This window comes from Plasmodium knowlesi (assembly GCF_000006355.2).
Source record: "Plasmodium knowlesi strain H genome assembly, chromosome: 12".
Taxonomy (NCBI): domain Eukaryota; phylum Apicomplexa; class Aconoidasida; order Haemosporida; family Plasmodiidae; genus Plasmodium; species Plasmodium knowlesi.
This window is the reverse complement of record NC_011913.2, coordinates 2,786,577-2,802,593: the sequence shown is the minus strand read 5'-3', so window position 1 is coordinate 2,802,593 and position 16,017 is coordinate 2,786,577. Positions and strand designations below refer to the sequence as shown.

The following is a 16,017-nucleotide window of genomic DNA, read 5'->3' as shown; positions in this document are numbered from 1 at the left end:
CGACAATATGCGAAAAAAAAAAAAAAAAATGACAGATCGAAAAATAGGGGGAAAAAAGAAAAGAAAAATCAAAATTTCACTTCGCGCAGTTAGGACTTCAATTTTCCCCAGTCGATTTCCATCATGTTCCCCCACCCCCAAGGTCGCCTTCCATCTGTGGTCATCTTTTGAAAAATACCCCACAAGCAGTTGTTGGGTACATGTTTGCACATTTTTTCCATCATCTTTTGGACCATTCTTTTGTGACTTTTACGCAATGTTCCTTCAATTCTCCGCATTTCCCATTTTTGCAATTTCCGAGCTATGCGACGAAGCGAGTCCACATTTTAAAAAATTCGCGAAGAGCCAAATATGCGACCTCTTCTCGGGGAAAGGAAAAAATGTGCTTCCACCACGCATCTTTTCCTGCAAAATGCCCCTTCCTCCAAAAGCATATAGCAGAAAAAAAAAAAAATTCCAACAAACGAACCACATACGAATAAATTGCATGCCATTCTCACATATAAGCAACATGATAATTGGGGTGAACAAAATTAGCACAAGAAAGGTTACAAAAGGAGTCTTCCTTGGTGAAGAAAAAAAAACAACAACAACAAAAAAAAAAAAAAAAAAAAAAAAAACGGATGGGCATATGCCCACTATACCACAATACAATTGATTGTTTTTTTCCTCCCATCCGAATCACAAACGTGGACTCGTACCGTTTCTCTAAATAATTGCTCCCGTTGCAGAGTCCACTGGACCTAAAATCAATAGGGAATGTGATCAAAAGAGGAACCATGAGGGGAGGACATAAAAATGACGGCCATGTGCATATGTGTATATTGCTCTGAATGGGTTATCTCCTATTCGTCTTCTTCATCCTTACCACTGGCCCATTTTTCCGCTTGCTCAGTCGAATTCCCGATGGGAAGTCGCGTGTAAATCTGAGAAGGTGGTATGTGGAAAGGGAAATTTTTACTCCGGGAGAAGAGAAGTATATAATGCACACGTAGAGGCAGTTTTATCTACATATATATATATATATATATATATAAATATGCACATATCCGTTTAAGCACTTCTGTTGTGTGCCCCTCACCACAGAGTTCTGGATTTCCCCTTCGCAAGGCCAATCAATGGCACAAAAATTTAGGAAGTAATTTTTCTGACTGTCTGAAAGGTTTTCAAATTTGTAGTATCTTTTGCATATTTTGCTTTTGTATCTAACTGGGGCTTTGCAGTATCCCTTCTTGATGGATGGCACCCAACCAAGGGGACACGGAAAGGAGTAATTGCGCAAGCAGTGGTCCCTCTCTGCACGGTGATGAATAGGTGGAGGAAAAAAAAAAAAAAAAAAAAAAAAAATGCACATGTGCACAGTGCACACAATTCTACACAATTCTGTTACCTAGTCAAATGGGTGAAGTAACATGTGAGACCCTGTATATGCAATTTGTGCAGTTATGTATTTTTTTTTTTGTTGTTGTTCTTTCTATCGGGGGATTACCTTTGAAGGGGAAATCCACCTCACACGCGATGGAGTAGGAGTCTTTCTGCTCCGAACTCATTGTAGCAAATGAAACTTCGTCGCTGCACTTGGCGCTTTTCTTGTAATTTTCTGGGGCTAGACATAGTCCATTATCCATCGGAGACCATCCACTGTGTATTGGGCCGCATTCCATGAGAAGGAAAAAAAGGGAAAACTTGTATACTGTGCATATCTCTTTCCTGTAGTCACTCGGGGGAGAAAACTTGCCGTTCTATCCGGCGATGTCCCTTTCACACTGACTCGCTTGAAGAGTCTCTTGAAGAGTCGCTTGAATGCTCTCTTCAATGATCACTCCATGGCTCCTTACATGGGGCACGGGGCGGAGTAATCCCTTTGGTACTGATTTACTGTAACGGTGTAGGGCCAATTGACGAGGCAGACATTTTCGATGCTTCTTTTCCTTTCCTCAGATTTGTACTTTTTCAAATTAGCAATTTTTGGACAGGGCCCATCATAATCGCTCGGTGCTTTACATCTATGTTCTCCAATTTGTTGCCAACTGATGGGACACACATCATCGAAGTTCGTTTCGAAGGTGACGGATTTGCACCTCCACCTGATACCGCAATTTTCTTCCATTTTCTTTTTCTTTTCAATGGATAGGTTGGAGAACTTTATACTTCCCTCGCACGTTCCATTTGTATTCACTCTTGCACTTGCATCTACGCCTATGCAGATTCCTTGTCCTATGTCAGTCCAGTTTATGGGGCACAGAGCATCGTAGTCCGTTCCATAGGGGCATGTTTTGGGTAGGCAGGGCCAGGTGGCTTCACAAATCTCACCCCAACTCTCCTTCTGGTGATCATATAAGTTAATCAGCTTGTCTTGCACCTGTGTGGGGAGAACGTTGTGGTGAAGGTATCTGGTGGAGGTAATCTGATCTTCCGGAAGAGGAGTTATTATTACAGCACAATGGGGGAGAGACGCACCTTGCGACAAGGCCCTTCATATGAATTCAACGGGACGCATCCAGAACTTGTTCGGAAGAAGTGAAGCGGGCACGGAAGCGAAAAATCTTGGAGACACATCTGGCAAGTGGGAAGGAGGAAGGAAAAGAAAAAATCACATTTTATGAAAAACACAGATGGGTATATGACAAGACATACAAAAAAGGGAGTAATAGAAAAAAAATCGTTTCTTAATATTGCCCCTTTCTTATGATTAGTACTTCTTCAGAGTCTTCCATGGCCTTGAAGGGGAAAAAAAAAAAAAAATTTAAACATTTCTCACAAGGGTATCAAAGGAGCTGACAAAACAGGGGATGTAAAAAGGAGCGTCTACTCGAAGCATCCATTTCGCCATTTTACCATTTTACCTGTTCAATTTTTTCCAACTCTCCCGCATCAAATTTTTTGTAAAGCGTATCTTGACTCATGGCGTTGATGACCTCCGCTTGGTACTTCCTCACATTGGTTTCTTCCTCTTCCGTTTCGCCGTCCTCCTGAGGGAAGAAGTTGTTCGGCGTGGCAAATGGGTAACGACCAGGTAGACGCAGAACAAGAGGGTGGGGATTTCTTCCCTTGTTATATATAACCATCGTAGGAAAGAGCCCCCTACCGCTCTGTATGTATTGCTCCCCCGTTTTTCTCCTCTCTTACCTTATTCTGGGCTTCTGCAAAATTCTGAGCTGCTTCCTCCAAATCATCAGACAAAAACTCACTGTCTTCTCTCGCCTCTTCTTCATCCTCCTGAGCGGGCCTTACAGTAGTAACGCATGTACTGTATTTCTTATCGAAGGGGAAATGAATTGGCACGTCATTTTTCCATGTGTACTTGACTCAGTCCGGATGTTGGTAAGTCCTCCAAACTGTACTTCTCCTTAACTGCTTCATTCGCCTTGTGCACGGATTCTATGCATTATTGTTAGTATGCAGGAAGAAGGGGATACAAAGGGAGAGTTTATAATGTATGCCGCTCAATTTGAGGGGGACTATACCAAGAGGTCCCATCAAGAGATTTTTCTATTTTGTGTGCATGGCAGAATAAGTCCGCTATTGTAATCCTGTTATATGCCATTCTGACAATTAAGATTAAGTAAATTTTTTTTTTTTTTTTTTTTTTTTTTTTTTTTTTTTTTTTTTTAGAACTATTCATACCTATTACACTTGCGTTGGATGCATCCACCCTTTCTTTTGCATCCTTCGTGTTAGATTCATAATTTTGTAAACGATCCGTCTTGTCCTTTTCCCTGGACGATTGACTTGTTATGTTGTCCCCCTTATTGGGGTCACTCAAATGGACATCTCCCGAAAATGTAAAGGGGACTCTTTTGCCGCTAAGCGGGGCATACGCATGTGAATATTTTTGCACCCCTACGGAAAAGAGGCAACTCAAAAGAACAAGCAGATTCATTTCGAGAATGTGGCAGAAGTAACGACCTAATGGAAGGCTACACGGTACAGTTAATGGGTCACATAAAAAAAAAAAAAAAAAAAAGAACACCTGGACGCTTGAACCAGTATGAGCTTGAGCGAATGTAGAACTATTTTGTCCCCTTCCTCCTTCGATTTCACAAGACAGTTGTTTTTTTTTTTTTTTTTTTTTTTTTTTTATGCAAAGGTGTGATAATTACCTCTGCAGCTGCTTTCGCTACTGTCATGTTTTTTTTTCCTTTTTCTCACTTTATTTTTAAATAAATTAACAATTTAGCAGAGAAAAGAGGTATGAAATCTGCACATCCGGGAAGCATCCCCAATTATGCCTAAACAATAACATCATTATCGTCTTAACACCGTGTCCACATGTAGATACACCATCCCTGCGCGGTTGGAAAAAAAAAAAAAAAAAAAAAGTTCGAATGTCACCCATCCGATTACACAAACATACATTCCTAATTATATTTTTTTTTATAGTTTTTAATTTGTCCATTTAAAAAAATCAAAAAGGGGAATCCCCTCAGAATGGATGTTGCAATCCTGCGGTGAATAAATGTGCGCACATGGCCAATTAGCAAATCAGTTGCAGTCGATGCGGGTCTGACTCGCGTGGAAGGGAGACTCTTCTCAGAATGCGTGTCACAAAAAAAAAAAAATAAATAAATAATAAAAATAAAATAAAAATAAAAATAAAATAAGGAACAAACAGGAGATGCAAAAGAATACAGGTGAACAAAAGATGTCGCAAAATCCGTAGGTCGCTCTATGGCTCAGAGAACCAAGGATGGTTGAGGGCCTCCTCGGCGGTAATCCGCGTGGCGTAGTCAAAGGTGAGCAGGCGCCGGAGCAGGTTCCTCGCGTTGACGTTAGGGAGGCCCACGCCCGAAGGGTCTCTCTCCTGTAGGATCCTCTGAAACTGCTCGTCGTCGCAGGGAGTGGAGAGCAACGGGTGCGCACGCGAGTGTTGGTACATCATTTGCTTCATCTGCGCATTATTGTCGCAGTGCATACAAGTGTTTGCCTCATGGAGATGCAAATTTGTGCCCATAATATTCATGTAGGCAGCTTTTCCGGAGTCCTCACTAAAACTATGAGGGGGTTCCAAACCAGGCTCGTACAAGTGCAGACAGTTGGCATCTGCACAAAGGGGAGAGGGTTCAGGGAAGAAGGGAACTAGACACTTGTACGTGTTCGCAAGGTATTCACTTCCCCAATTTCTCAACGCACGTTTTTTCAAACGGACCAAATTGAAGGAGAGATAGTAATGCAGAGAATTTAAGATTGTGTTGTTTTTATAAATGGATGAATGAGCAAGTCTTTCCCGTTTGAGAAAGATCAATTTGTTTGAAGATAAATTCCAGGGCATTAAACACAATTCGGAAAGACTCTGTAAAAAGATTGCCTCTTTTAATGCCTCTGGGGTTGCATACTTGGAGTAGAAATTATGGAGCTTCATTGCATTTCTTTTATTTTTAACCTCCAGAGGATTTTTCGTGCCCAAGACGAACTGCAGAAATACGATGCCTATGCCCCACATATCATAATATGGCCGACGATTAAAGTTCCTTTTCATATGTCCAAATAAAGATTCTGGTGGTTGGTACCCTTCTGTTTCTTCATTTTCTGAAGGAGAAAATAAAAGGTCTTCATTATTATATTCAACTGCACTACCCCAGTCACCTATACGAACGGTAAATGGGGTACTTGCAGAAACGAAAATGTTCTCCATTTTTATATCCCTATGAGTGATCCCCCTTTTATGTGCATTATAAACTCCTTTTAAAATTTGGTGCACTAAATCTCTCAGTACTAGCATGCCAATACTTTGCTTCTTTATGCTCCACCATAATTTACTTGGGGTTAACATCCCTCCCTTATTTTTGTCTACCTGAAATAGGTGATTGGCCAACGAGTACCCTTCATTTGCAAAAACTAGCCATACATACTTCCGTTCCTCATTCCCATTTTCTCTTTCATATTCTGTAAAAAATTCAATAAAACGGCTTATATTTTGGCAATTCTTTAGCAATTCCCCAAAGTATATTTCTCTCTTTGCACTTGCCTCCGATGTTTCTTCATCCTGACGAATTAGTATTTTCTTTAACACTACATCTTTGAATGGGGATTCCTTCTCCATATTTATTGCATACCAAATTTCTCCAAATGCTCCACTTCCCATTTTTTCCTTCACTGTATACTTTAGCTTCTTCGCTTCGTATCGCTTTATCTCTCTCTTAAGGTCGTAGTCTGTTCCTTTCTCTACATAGTTCAGGAATAGCCTCTGGGTAAAATCTATCATTTTGTATGTTTCCTTTAGCCATGACATCGCCGTGGACAACTTCCCTTCACTTTTCTTCTCTTTATCTTTTCCAATTTCACCTGCCTCCACTCCATTGGAATCAATATATCCCCTGTACTCCTTCTGCTCATAGTCATAGTCATAGTATATCTGTACGTCTGATAAGCTAGACCCGTAAATAGTTTTTGTGTGTCCTTCTCGATTGTTGTCGCTCCTTAAACGCAAAGCATAGAGAGACTGATCAGCGTTTACCATACAATTTGTACAGCTCTCCTCTCCTTTCATTCCATGTTCTAATGCTGCACGAGGTATAAAAATGACATCCAATTCATGGTCACTACTCCTTTTCGTTTTTCGGAACACATCTTTTATCTTCTTCGTTAGCAGGTATTTGTCATTCAGGAGGTTTCGGCACATGGAGGATCCAGCGCGAACCCTCCCCCAAATAAATGTATCTCCAATCGAGGCGTCTTCACTTTTGCAACGGTTATATTTCCCTCCTTCACCATTTTTTCCTGAGGGATGCTCCTTCATCCCCTTTGCGTTGGCAAAGGTTACACCGAATAACCCCCAACCACTTTTCCCCTCCAACGCCAAAAGAGATAGCACAGCAGCATACGCTTTGATCCCCCCGCAAAAGAAGCAGACATATTTCCAAATTTTGTTAAGAACTACGTAAACCTTTGTGTAGTCATTTTGGGAGTCCAATTTTTCAGTGGGAGGAAATCTCGAATGAGAAATGAAATTTTTCTTCTGGATAGTCTTCCATACAACTGAAATATTACCCCAAAGCGGGGCAACATTGTTGAAAAGAGTTGAGGCATCTTCTCCATTTTCTACCTCCGGAGCACCACCAAATGGAGAGGACGCCTTCCGCCGCGGTATGGTTAGCCAATTTTTTAAAAGCAACAGACGAAAAAAATGTGTAGGGTTAAATTCAGTCCACTTTAAACTTTCGTCCAATTCCGACGGAGTGCAACTCTTTCTAAATATACTAAGTATTGTAATATCATGAATCAGATTCACAAGGGGGAGGTGGAAAACGCTTATCACAGTAATTACGATAAGGATAGAAGTATATATGATGTATGAAAATAATTTCATTTTTTTTTTTTTTTTTTTTTTTTTTTTTTTTTTTCCTTCTTCAAAGGTGTAAATGAGTAAACAGAAATTCACATTTGGTCGGCGCTCTTGTGGAATTCTCTCTCTGGGGCAAATTGTTCTCAGGTGTGAATGAATTAAAATAAGTAAGCATAAGACGAGTGTTCACCCCAGTTAGTGGCAGACTTTCATTACAAATATGCAGTGATCCCCTCCGTAGGGAGCCACAGTGGATGAGCAGATTTATGTGCAGTGTGCCCCCCTTTTAGGTGCGTTGGCAGTTCGGAAGGGGACACATAATGCAAGGCAATTTTTCAGCAAAGAAAGTGAAGAAGCTCAGGATAAAATTATAACTCGCATTGGTTACATATGTATTATATATATATATATATATTTACCCCGTGGGGGTATATATTCATCCCATTGCGTCGGGGCGAATCTGATGGGAAGCTCACCTCAATGATACTCTTACAATTTGGTGGAGCTTGCCACGTGAGTCTGTATTACCGTAAAATTATCTAGCTACGAGTGAATTTATCACAGGGAGAAAACACATACACATAAATTCGCACACACAAATGTGTGCGTACACCTATAAATATTTATGCGGGTAATAAGGGAGAGGTGAAGTTGTAGGGAAACTTACATCCTACACTACGCAAAAAAGAAAGCTCAACAAACGTACTCCGGAAGGAGACTCTGCTTCGTTCCGCAAGGTGTGAAACCCCAGATTATCATTTTGGCGGATTTCATACAGCAAGGAAGAGAACTTTCCACATATCACTCCCATGTTAAGCAGTTTTTCTCAATTTATAAAAAAAGAAAAAAAAAATGATGAAACTGTTTCGAAGCGGTGTTAGCGGGGGGCATATGCGCTTCTCCTTCATCAGGTCACTTTACCTCAGCGGAACTCTCCACTTTGCAACCTCTAATTTGAACCTACTGTGGTGTTTACCACGGAGGAGACAGGCATACAAATGGGCAGATGAAGCCATTTATATGATTCACCAAATGGACTAACCGTGAGATGTTCCTCTTAAACGAGGCACATTAAGTTATATTATCTCGTTGGGCGAACCAGTAGGAAAGCATACACTTTTTGTAAAAACTAGGCTAAAGCTAACAGTCGTGATCCGAGAAAAGTAGAGTTCCCCTTTTTTCTACATTCACGTATAGACGTACGCTTTTAACGCATCGAATTTAATAGAAACAGGGATGCCTTCTTTATTTTTTCATGCTACACTCGTTGAGCGTATAGGGACATAGCGCCTGATGAATGCCGCTCTCTCTACGGAGAACATAGACGGGGGTTATCACAACCGCTTGAGGTCAGCACCGTGATAAACGGGTCTCCATACAAATGTACCTACGTACGTACCTATGCAATTACCCATTAGGTGTTACCCCTCGGGGGGGGGGGGGAATTTTTTTTTTTTTGTGTGAGAATTGGGGAATAGGATAGGAGAACCCAAGCGGTGTCCCTTTTTTTGTTCGTATGGACAGTTTAACATTGCATACGTGGGTTCTACATTGTTAAGGAGGCATCGTAGAGACAATATGTACTTCGATGAAGGTTTTCAACAAGACTATACATTTCGACGTCCAGAAAAAGTACTCCCCATAGTGGGGTGCTATTATAAAGGGATGCAACTGGAGGGGTAACCTCGGAATGTTTTTCCCCATCGAGGGCATTACCCTTCCATTTGTGTACCAGGCCATGAGGTGTTCTTTTTCCTCGTATGTCATGTCAAATTCCTTCTTCCCATGAAGAAGTGTATTCCAGTGTAGATGACCAATGCAGCATCATCCCTTGCGAGCTTTTTATTCGCATATCCCTACTCCTTCCATAATGTGGATCTGACACATGGATGGAGTCCCACGGCTAGTCATTCCGATAATAACCATTAGGTTTACTCAGAAGTATCATTTTATTTTCCATTTTTTTTTTTTTTTTTTTCCATAAGTGGAAAATTTCTTTGTATATTCCTTGCATATTCTTCAGAGCACACAGCTAGTCAATGGTACACGATTATACTAAAGTGGTAAATGTTTTTCCCTCCTCTTCGCTAGTATATTTTATTTCCACATTTTTCACACGCAAAGGTATGTACGTAAGTATTTTTTTTTTTTTTTTTTTTTTTTTTTTTTTTGCGAAACAAGAAGCGTAGAAATGTGAGTTATCTTTTTTTACTTGGGAAATTAACTCGTAGGAATTTTTTCTTTTTTTTTTTTAAGGTTATTTTTTGGAAGCAAGAAAAAGGTTGAACATTTGGAACCATTACTATTTAACCAATTGCGGAAAATAAAGGATAAAAAAAAAAAAGGAGAAGAAAAAATTTGCGGAATGGAAAAAATATATATCATACGTCATTACCACATGTTAGCAAAGTACGTGGGGCAAGAATGTTCGGATTTCCACTCGTGCTTAAGAATGATTAGAGGGGAAAAAGGTGCTCCTGCGCATACGCGATGTATGAACATTTATATACTTGTTCTAGCCTCTAGTCCCCTTTTCTGGCTCTCATTTTCCCCATGCACTGCATAAGGTGGAGAATACCCTCCGAAGTGCCTTACAGCATAATATATTGCACTGGATGAAAATGAGCTTCACTAAATTGCCCCAGGTATTGTAGCCCCCTTGACGGAAATGAAGCAGGCTGTTAGTTCCCATTATTTTTTTGAAAGCAGCGTAGCTCAGAGGAAGAGTGGGGGGCTCATAACCCCCAGGACCGTGGATCGAAACCACGCGCTGCTATAATTTCACTATTAAAAATGAATAATTCCATGCCGCACAGTATGTACATATGTTATATTATATATTTTGCATGTGTTTGCAAATATATAAGAAAGGGAAAATTCAAAGAGAACGTATAAAATGGGCAAAATATTATAAAATATAAAAATAAAGAAAAAAATTCGGTAAAATAAAAAAATAAATAAAAGAAAAAATTTAAATAAAATTCTTGATAATTTTTTTTCCCCGTTCAGCTATACTTTTTATATAAAAGTAATTAATATGTACTAGTACTCTTTTCCGCAACTGCTCTTTTAGTTAATTCCTTCCGCGCCATTTGTTACGCAGTACATAGGGGTAAAACATGCCAAATATTTCACAATTGGCGCATGAGGAAAAGAAAAAACACTTTTGTATATTTACTTCCGAATTGATGGGCAGAAAACATGGACACAGACGCAGTACAGTTTAAGGAGGAAAAGTTGGAAAAGCATTTCGTGTAGCGTGTTCCCCCCATTGCGAAAGAATGCATAAACAGGCGCGCATAATGGTAAATAGTAGTAGCTTCTTTAGGAATTTTTTCTCATATTTATCAATTTTGCTTTTTTTTTTTTTTTTTTTTTTTTTGTTAATTTTGCGAAGACGTATTGCTAATCTTAAAAAAAAGTAAAGGCATATGAACAATTATTTAAGAGTTAACGAGGTATTTAAATGCAAATACGTAGCAGTATATTGCATGCATGTTTAATTCACTCTGGGGGGGAAGAACAAAGTTCCGCTTTTAACAGTTATAATATTAGTGAGGGAAATGTGCAAAAGGATTTTTTTTTTTTTTTTTTTTCCCATTCGATAAACGAAATAGAGAACGCGCAAGTTCACATTTGAACTCGCTTCTTGAAGACGAGTTGGCCGACCTTCTGTTTTGCCCGAGCATGCCCATCTGAGAAAGTGCGCCCTGCTCATGCGTGTATAAGAGTGTATTTATGCTCATACTGTGCATGAACACGTGAGGAGGTCAACCATTTAAAGCGTACGTTTTTATCAGTGTTTCGCACCCATCTCACACTTTGCAAAACTGATTCTTAATCTTCCGTGCAAATGTCCGTACACGTTTTGTGAGGGGACAACTTTCCTTTCGGGGACAACTTTCCTTTCGGGGACAACTTTCCTTTCGGGGACAACTTTCCTTTCGGGGACAACTTTCCTTTCGGGGACAACTTTCCTTTCGGGGACAACTCGAAGTCAGAGTAGATCAATTTTCGACACACCTGGGGCGGTAACAAATTTTCGAAAGAGAGTTACCATTTGTTAGCAAGCTGTTGGAATAATTTTTTTTTTTTTCATCCTCATACAATTTTTACATAACTTTCTCCCTTTGGAAAATAAAAATAAACGAACGAATGAATGAACGAACGTAAGAATTTTATATACACACTGTAGTATGTGGTGATGCATGTGCACACGGTGAATACGCGCAACTTTCGTTAATATACTTGCCGGAGTAGTTTCCATCAGCTGGACACAAAAATTTAATTCGGTTGTCCATCACTGGTTAATCATTTCCTGCGTAAGCGGCATATATGGGGGATACACAATAAAGAACATTCCTTTCATTTACTGCTGGGTTCTTTGGGCAGAACATTTCTCTGCGTGGACCTGTACCCAAATGGAAACACATGGCACAACAGGAGAGCAGTTTTTCATCGCATAATTTTTATTACAGAAAAAAAATGGAATGTGCGACGGCGGATGCACTCGTTTGGGTTTTCATAAAGAAAAAATACTTCCTTCGACTTCGAATTCGTTAAAATTTTAAATCCATTTGGTCCTTCCATGTGTATAAGCTGCCATTTGTCCTTCACTCATGTCAGAAAATTAAGAAAACCAAAAAAAAAAAAGGGACCTCTCCAATTTGCCACGTATACCCGTTGTTTACCTATTTATGTGCCAAACTTTGCCAAAGCAACACAAAAAGGATGAAAAAAAAAAAAAAGAAAGAAAAAAAGAAAGAAAGGCTTTACAAGTATTTTCAACAAACATAACATTTGCCTATACATTCACCTCTTCGCTGTTCAATCGAGCAGTTTCTTTTTCAATGTTCTGCTAAAGTTCGGAAAAAAGTAAAAAGAAATTTAACTTTTAAGAATAAGCCTTACCCTTACCCTCCTTACTTTCAATACAGACGCGCAATAAAAATTAGAAAAATTCAACAAATATGTTTTCTTTCCTCTCTTGTGAGGAAGGCTTGCATAGCAGGGAAGTAGCAGCCCACCTTAAAGGCACATTTATATTATATAACAATCAACGTTTAAAAAAAAAATAAAAAATAAAAAAAGAACATTATACAAAATATAATAAAAATAAATAGTTAAAAAATTTAATAACTTATAATTTTTCTATCTTTCCATAAGTGAAAAACAACATTCTTTTTTCTCTTTAATTTAATGAAAAAATAGGGCTACTCCGGGAATTGAACCCGGGACCTCTCGCACCCAAAGCGAGAATCATACCACTAGACTAAGTAGCCATTAATATATATATATACCTGCAAAGGGCATGAAGGGCGCTCTGTAGTTACTATAGAACTATAAAATTTGCCTTTGGGAGCTATTCTATTTTATTCATCCAGGAGTTAAAAACTCCATTTTTCAACTTATTCACTAAGCAAAAAAAAAAAAAAAAAAAAAAAAAAAGAATCTGGCGTATTTTTCGCAATAAATATAATTTGTTCACAGTTGCCTCACAGTTCCATCTAGTCCAGGAGAATTCTTAGGTTATAATAGTCAGAAGAAAGTTGCTACATTCTTACATTAGGGCTAATGTTACTCCATTTGTCCAAGCATTGTTGCGAATTCGTTATTAATAGGAGTATATTTTTTCTTAAGTGTGCCATTCATAGCACTATTGCTTATTTTGTCCACTAATATATTGCACCACTCTACCTGAATGGTGGATAATAGGAAAAACAATTCCAACAATTGTTTTGTATTTGCGGAAAAAGGAAAAATGATGTGTATCGGAATGGGAAAGTAAAATGCGGACTGTCAGGACAAGGTCGGTTGGTCAAAATACAATTTTTATAAACTTATACGTAAAAACGAAATAAAGGAAACGTATTAACAGCTACCATACTTTATTTTATTCGCCGTATCTAATGTTAGTTTTATTCATCCGTATGAACATGCCCAAAACTTACCCTCAATAGCATCATAATTAAGCGTAGTTTGTAAAAAAATATCTCAATATCGAATTAGACTTAAACAGGTGTGTAATACGAAACAGTGTGATGAATACTTCTGGTGAAGGTCTCGGAAGTGTCCTGTTCGAAGGACCGTACACATTAGTTTAGTCGTGCATAAACTGTGGGGAAAAACGCGAAATGGAAAGGAGCAAAATGGAACAGCTAAATTAAGGGGTTAATTTTCCACCATTTTGTTTAATCTTCTGAACGGAAAAAAAAAAAAAAAAAAAAAAAACTAGCCATTTTTCACATCGAAAGTGGGGTCCAAGCGAAAGACCTTATCATGGACTGAAGGAAACACTTCACCATTTCAGAAAAATTATACCTTAAGGTAAAAGACGTTTTTCCATTCTGTTATGCCTAACTATAAATGCGTCTTGCAAAGGAGCGAACATTTAGCTGACACATGTCGCAAAAAGTGGAATGGCATGATCAATATGGCTGTACATGCAAACAAGGATATAAAAATGTGCATATGCAGATAATTTTTTCCATCTGAGTTTTGCTCAATACAATGGTCCCGATTTCTCCAAGGAATCAAGAGGAAGAATTATTAATTCGTTAGTTGTTGGTACTACCCCCCTTAGTTCAATGCACGCTTCACTCGGTGCCAGTTTCGATGGCTATCGATATGCACACAACTAGAGGAATAGCGTGTCACCGAAAAGAAAAACTACATTACATTGAATAGCAGTTGTGCTCTCAACAATGAGCAAAAATGTTCAAAATTCGAAACGTGCTAATTGATAAACTAGCACTGCGGGGGGGGAAGAGGGAATGTTTTTTTTACTTTTGTTTGCTCTATTTATGAAAATGTTTAGACAGCATTGTAACTTTTAAAAAAATGTGAATTTGGAAAAATTTCATTTTTTCAAATAAAACAGGGAAATTGTCCGTTTTCATTGGTACGCCCCTTTTGCGGGCACGTAATTTTCAATTCGCAGGGAGAACTGCTTCTCATTGCAACTAACTTGTTAGCTATTTTGCTCACACATTATAACTCGTGTCGAAGTGTAAGATAACGTTAAAAGGGGTCTTCATTTTACATGTTCAAGGCGTAGCTCGTTTGTTCCTCCGTTTCTCTGTTTGTTTGCCCGTTTTGTAAATGTATTGAAAGTGTAAGGGTGAAAATGCCTAAATAAAAAATTTCCGGCTAACTATTACGTACAGAAATGGGAAAAAAAAAAAAAAAAAAAAAAAAAGGTACAAAGAAATTTGGTAGTGAAATCGAAAATTTCGGAAAACCTTCTTAGATGAACTGAAATATATTAAAAATGTCAATCTGTGTCTACGTAGAAAATTGATGAGAGGCCACACATTGGTACTTCATGCAATTTAGAAAATATGTGGAATAATTCAAATGTGGGGAATAATTAAAACATTGGGAATTAACGAAAATTGGGATCATTAAATTAATAAGTAAAAATTTAGACAAAAACGTTACACAATCTAGAGTGTGGCGCGCACTCCTATTAAAAATGGTAAATTTTAAAATAGCCGTGTGACAAAGTCAAAATTACGCAAGCGTGAACAAATAGATGTATATAGAAGCAAAGCGAATGAGTGTTCGCACATTTATTTGCAATTGTTCGGGGAATTGTTCACTTCACTGTAACAACTTTGCCTTGTGTGTTCACTGCTGGACAATTTTACTTAACGGGTTATGTGGTAATAGCGAGGAAATATGCAGGAGCGGTAAAAAGAAAAAAACAAAATGACGAACTAGATGTTGCAAAGCAAAACGGAAAATTAGAACAATGAGCACCCCACAAAGGAACACTCTTTGGAAGGAATTATCTATGCGTACTTTGGAATTTTATAAACTAATTCCTCACACTTGAAACTGATTCAAAATGGAAAAAAAAAAAAAAAAAATTAATCATTGGAAGAATGACCCCGTAACCAATGTGCGCACTGCTACGAAGTTCCATCCATCACGTGGGAAAAAGCAAAACGGGGAAAAAAAAAAAAAAAAAAAAAAAGAAATTTGCTCCAGTGCTAAGTACTTACCCAAAAGATATAATTTATCGTGTTCTTAAGAAAAAAAAAAAAAAAAAAAACGCGTCTTTTTATTATAACATAATTTGAAAGAAAAAGGAAAAAAAAAAAAGAGAGAGAGACAATGAATTGTGGAAAACTATTTCATTTTTTTCTTCTTTTTCGGACAAGTGGAGAAAATGAAAGAAAAAATGCAATTTAAAATATACTGCTGAAAGTTACTGAAAATTAACCATTGCAAACTGTGAGATAGAGCAAATGTCCGTAAAAGTGTACTGCTTTCCCGTTTAATTTCTCCAAGCGGGTGAACATTTACATACATATATGAACCTTAAACGCCCTCTTCATATTTATTTTCCCCTTTTTAATGATGTTGATCCGCCCCCATACTTTACTGTCCATTTAACGCTTTCGCCTTAATCTGCTGTACATAAAGCAAGGCAAAGCAAAGCGGAGAAAATGTCTGTCCATGGAATTAAATCTTTTCTCATATTTATAATTCCCCACCAGCGAGTGTCGCCATAGTTGCTATGTTTATTGCTCACATATTCGTAGTTTTTTCTTTTTTTTCTTTTTTTTTTTTCATAGTGCCATGTTGCAGCTGGAGCTTTACAATATATATGTACATAGAATTTTTCATATGCATTTGTGGACGCGATGAAGCTGTCTTTTCCTTATCAAGTTGATAAGACAGCTTTTTCCGATCCATTATTATGATGTCTTGTGGCAGAATTTGTT

The 16,017-nt window shown here is 38.2% G+C and overlaps 2 protein-coding genes and 2 non-coding genes across 4 annotated transcripts; 1 reads left to right on the top strand and 3 right to left on the bottom strand.

The window, feature by feature from the left end:
- Positions 1-708: 708 nt before the first annotated feature.
- PKNH_1262500 (uncharacterized protein) lies at positions 709-3,883 on the bottom strand (the record flags this gene model as incomplete). The annotated part of the gene is made up of 11 exons (XM_002259924.1): positions 709-743; positions 869-926; positions 1,082-1,296; positions 1,490-1,641; positions 1,839-2,362; positions 2,461-2,559; positions 2,700-2,720; positions 2,847-2,972; positions 3,130-3,219; positions 3,305-3,381; positions 3,628-3,883. 11 exons carry the CDS (start codon positions 3,881-3,883, stop codon positions 709-711), a joined length of 1,653 nt encoding a protein of 550 aa, XP_002259960.1.
- A 786-nt stretch (positions 3,884-4,669) lies between these two features.
- On the bottom strand, positions 4,670-7,309 carry PKNH_1262400 (serine/threonine protein kinase, putative; the record flags this gene model as incomplete). Its single annotated transcript, XM_002259923.1, has 1 exon — positions 4,670-7,309. The coding sequence occupies one exon, from the start codon at positions 7,307-7,309 to the stop codon at positions 4,670-4,672; it is 2,640 nt and encodes an 879-aa protein (XP_002259959.1).
- A 2,680-nt stretch (positions 7,310-9,989) lies between these two features.
- PKNH_1262300 lies at positions 9,990-10,061 on the top strand. Its single transcript has one exon. It is a non-coding gene; the product is annotated as a tRNA-Met (tRNA).
- A 2,434-nt stretch (positions 10,062-12,495) lies between these two features.
- PKNH_1262200 lies at positions 12,496-12,567 on the bottom strand. The gene has a single exon. It is a non-coding gene; the product is annotated as a tRNA-Pro (tRNA).
- Positions 12,568-16,017: the final 3,450 nt, after the last annotated feature.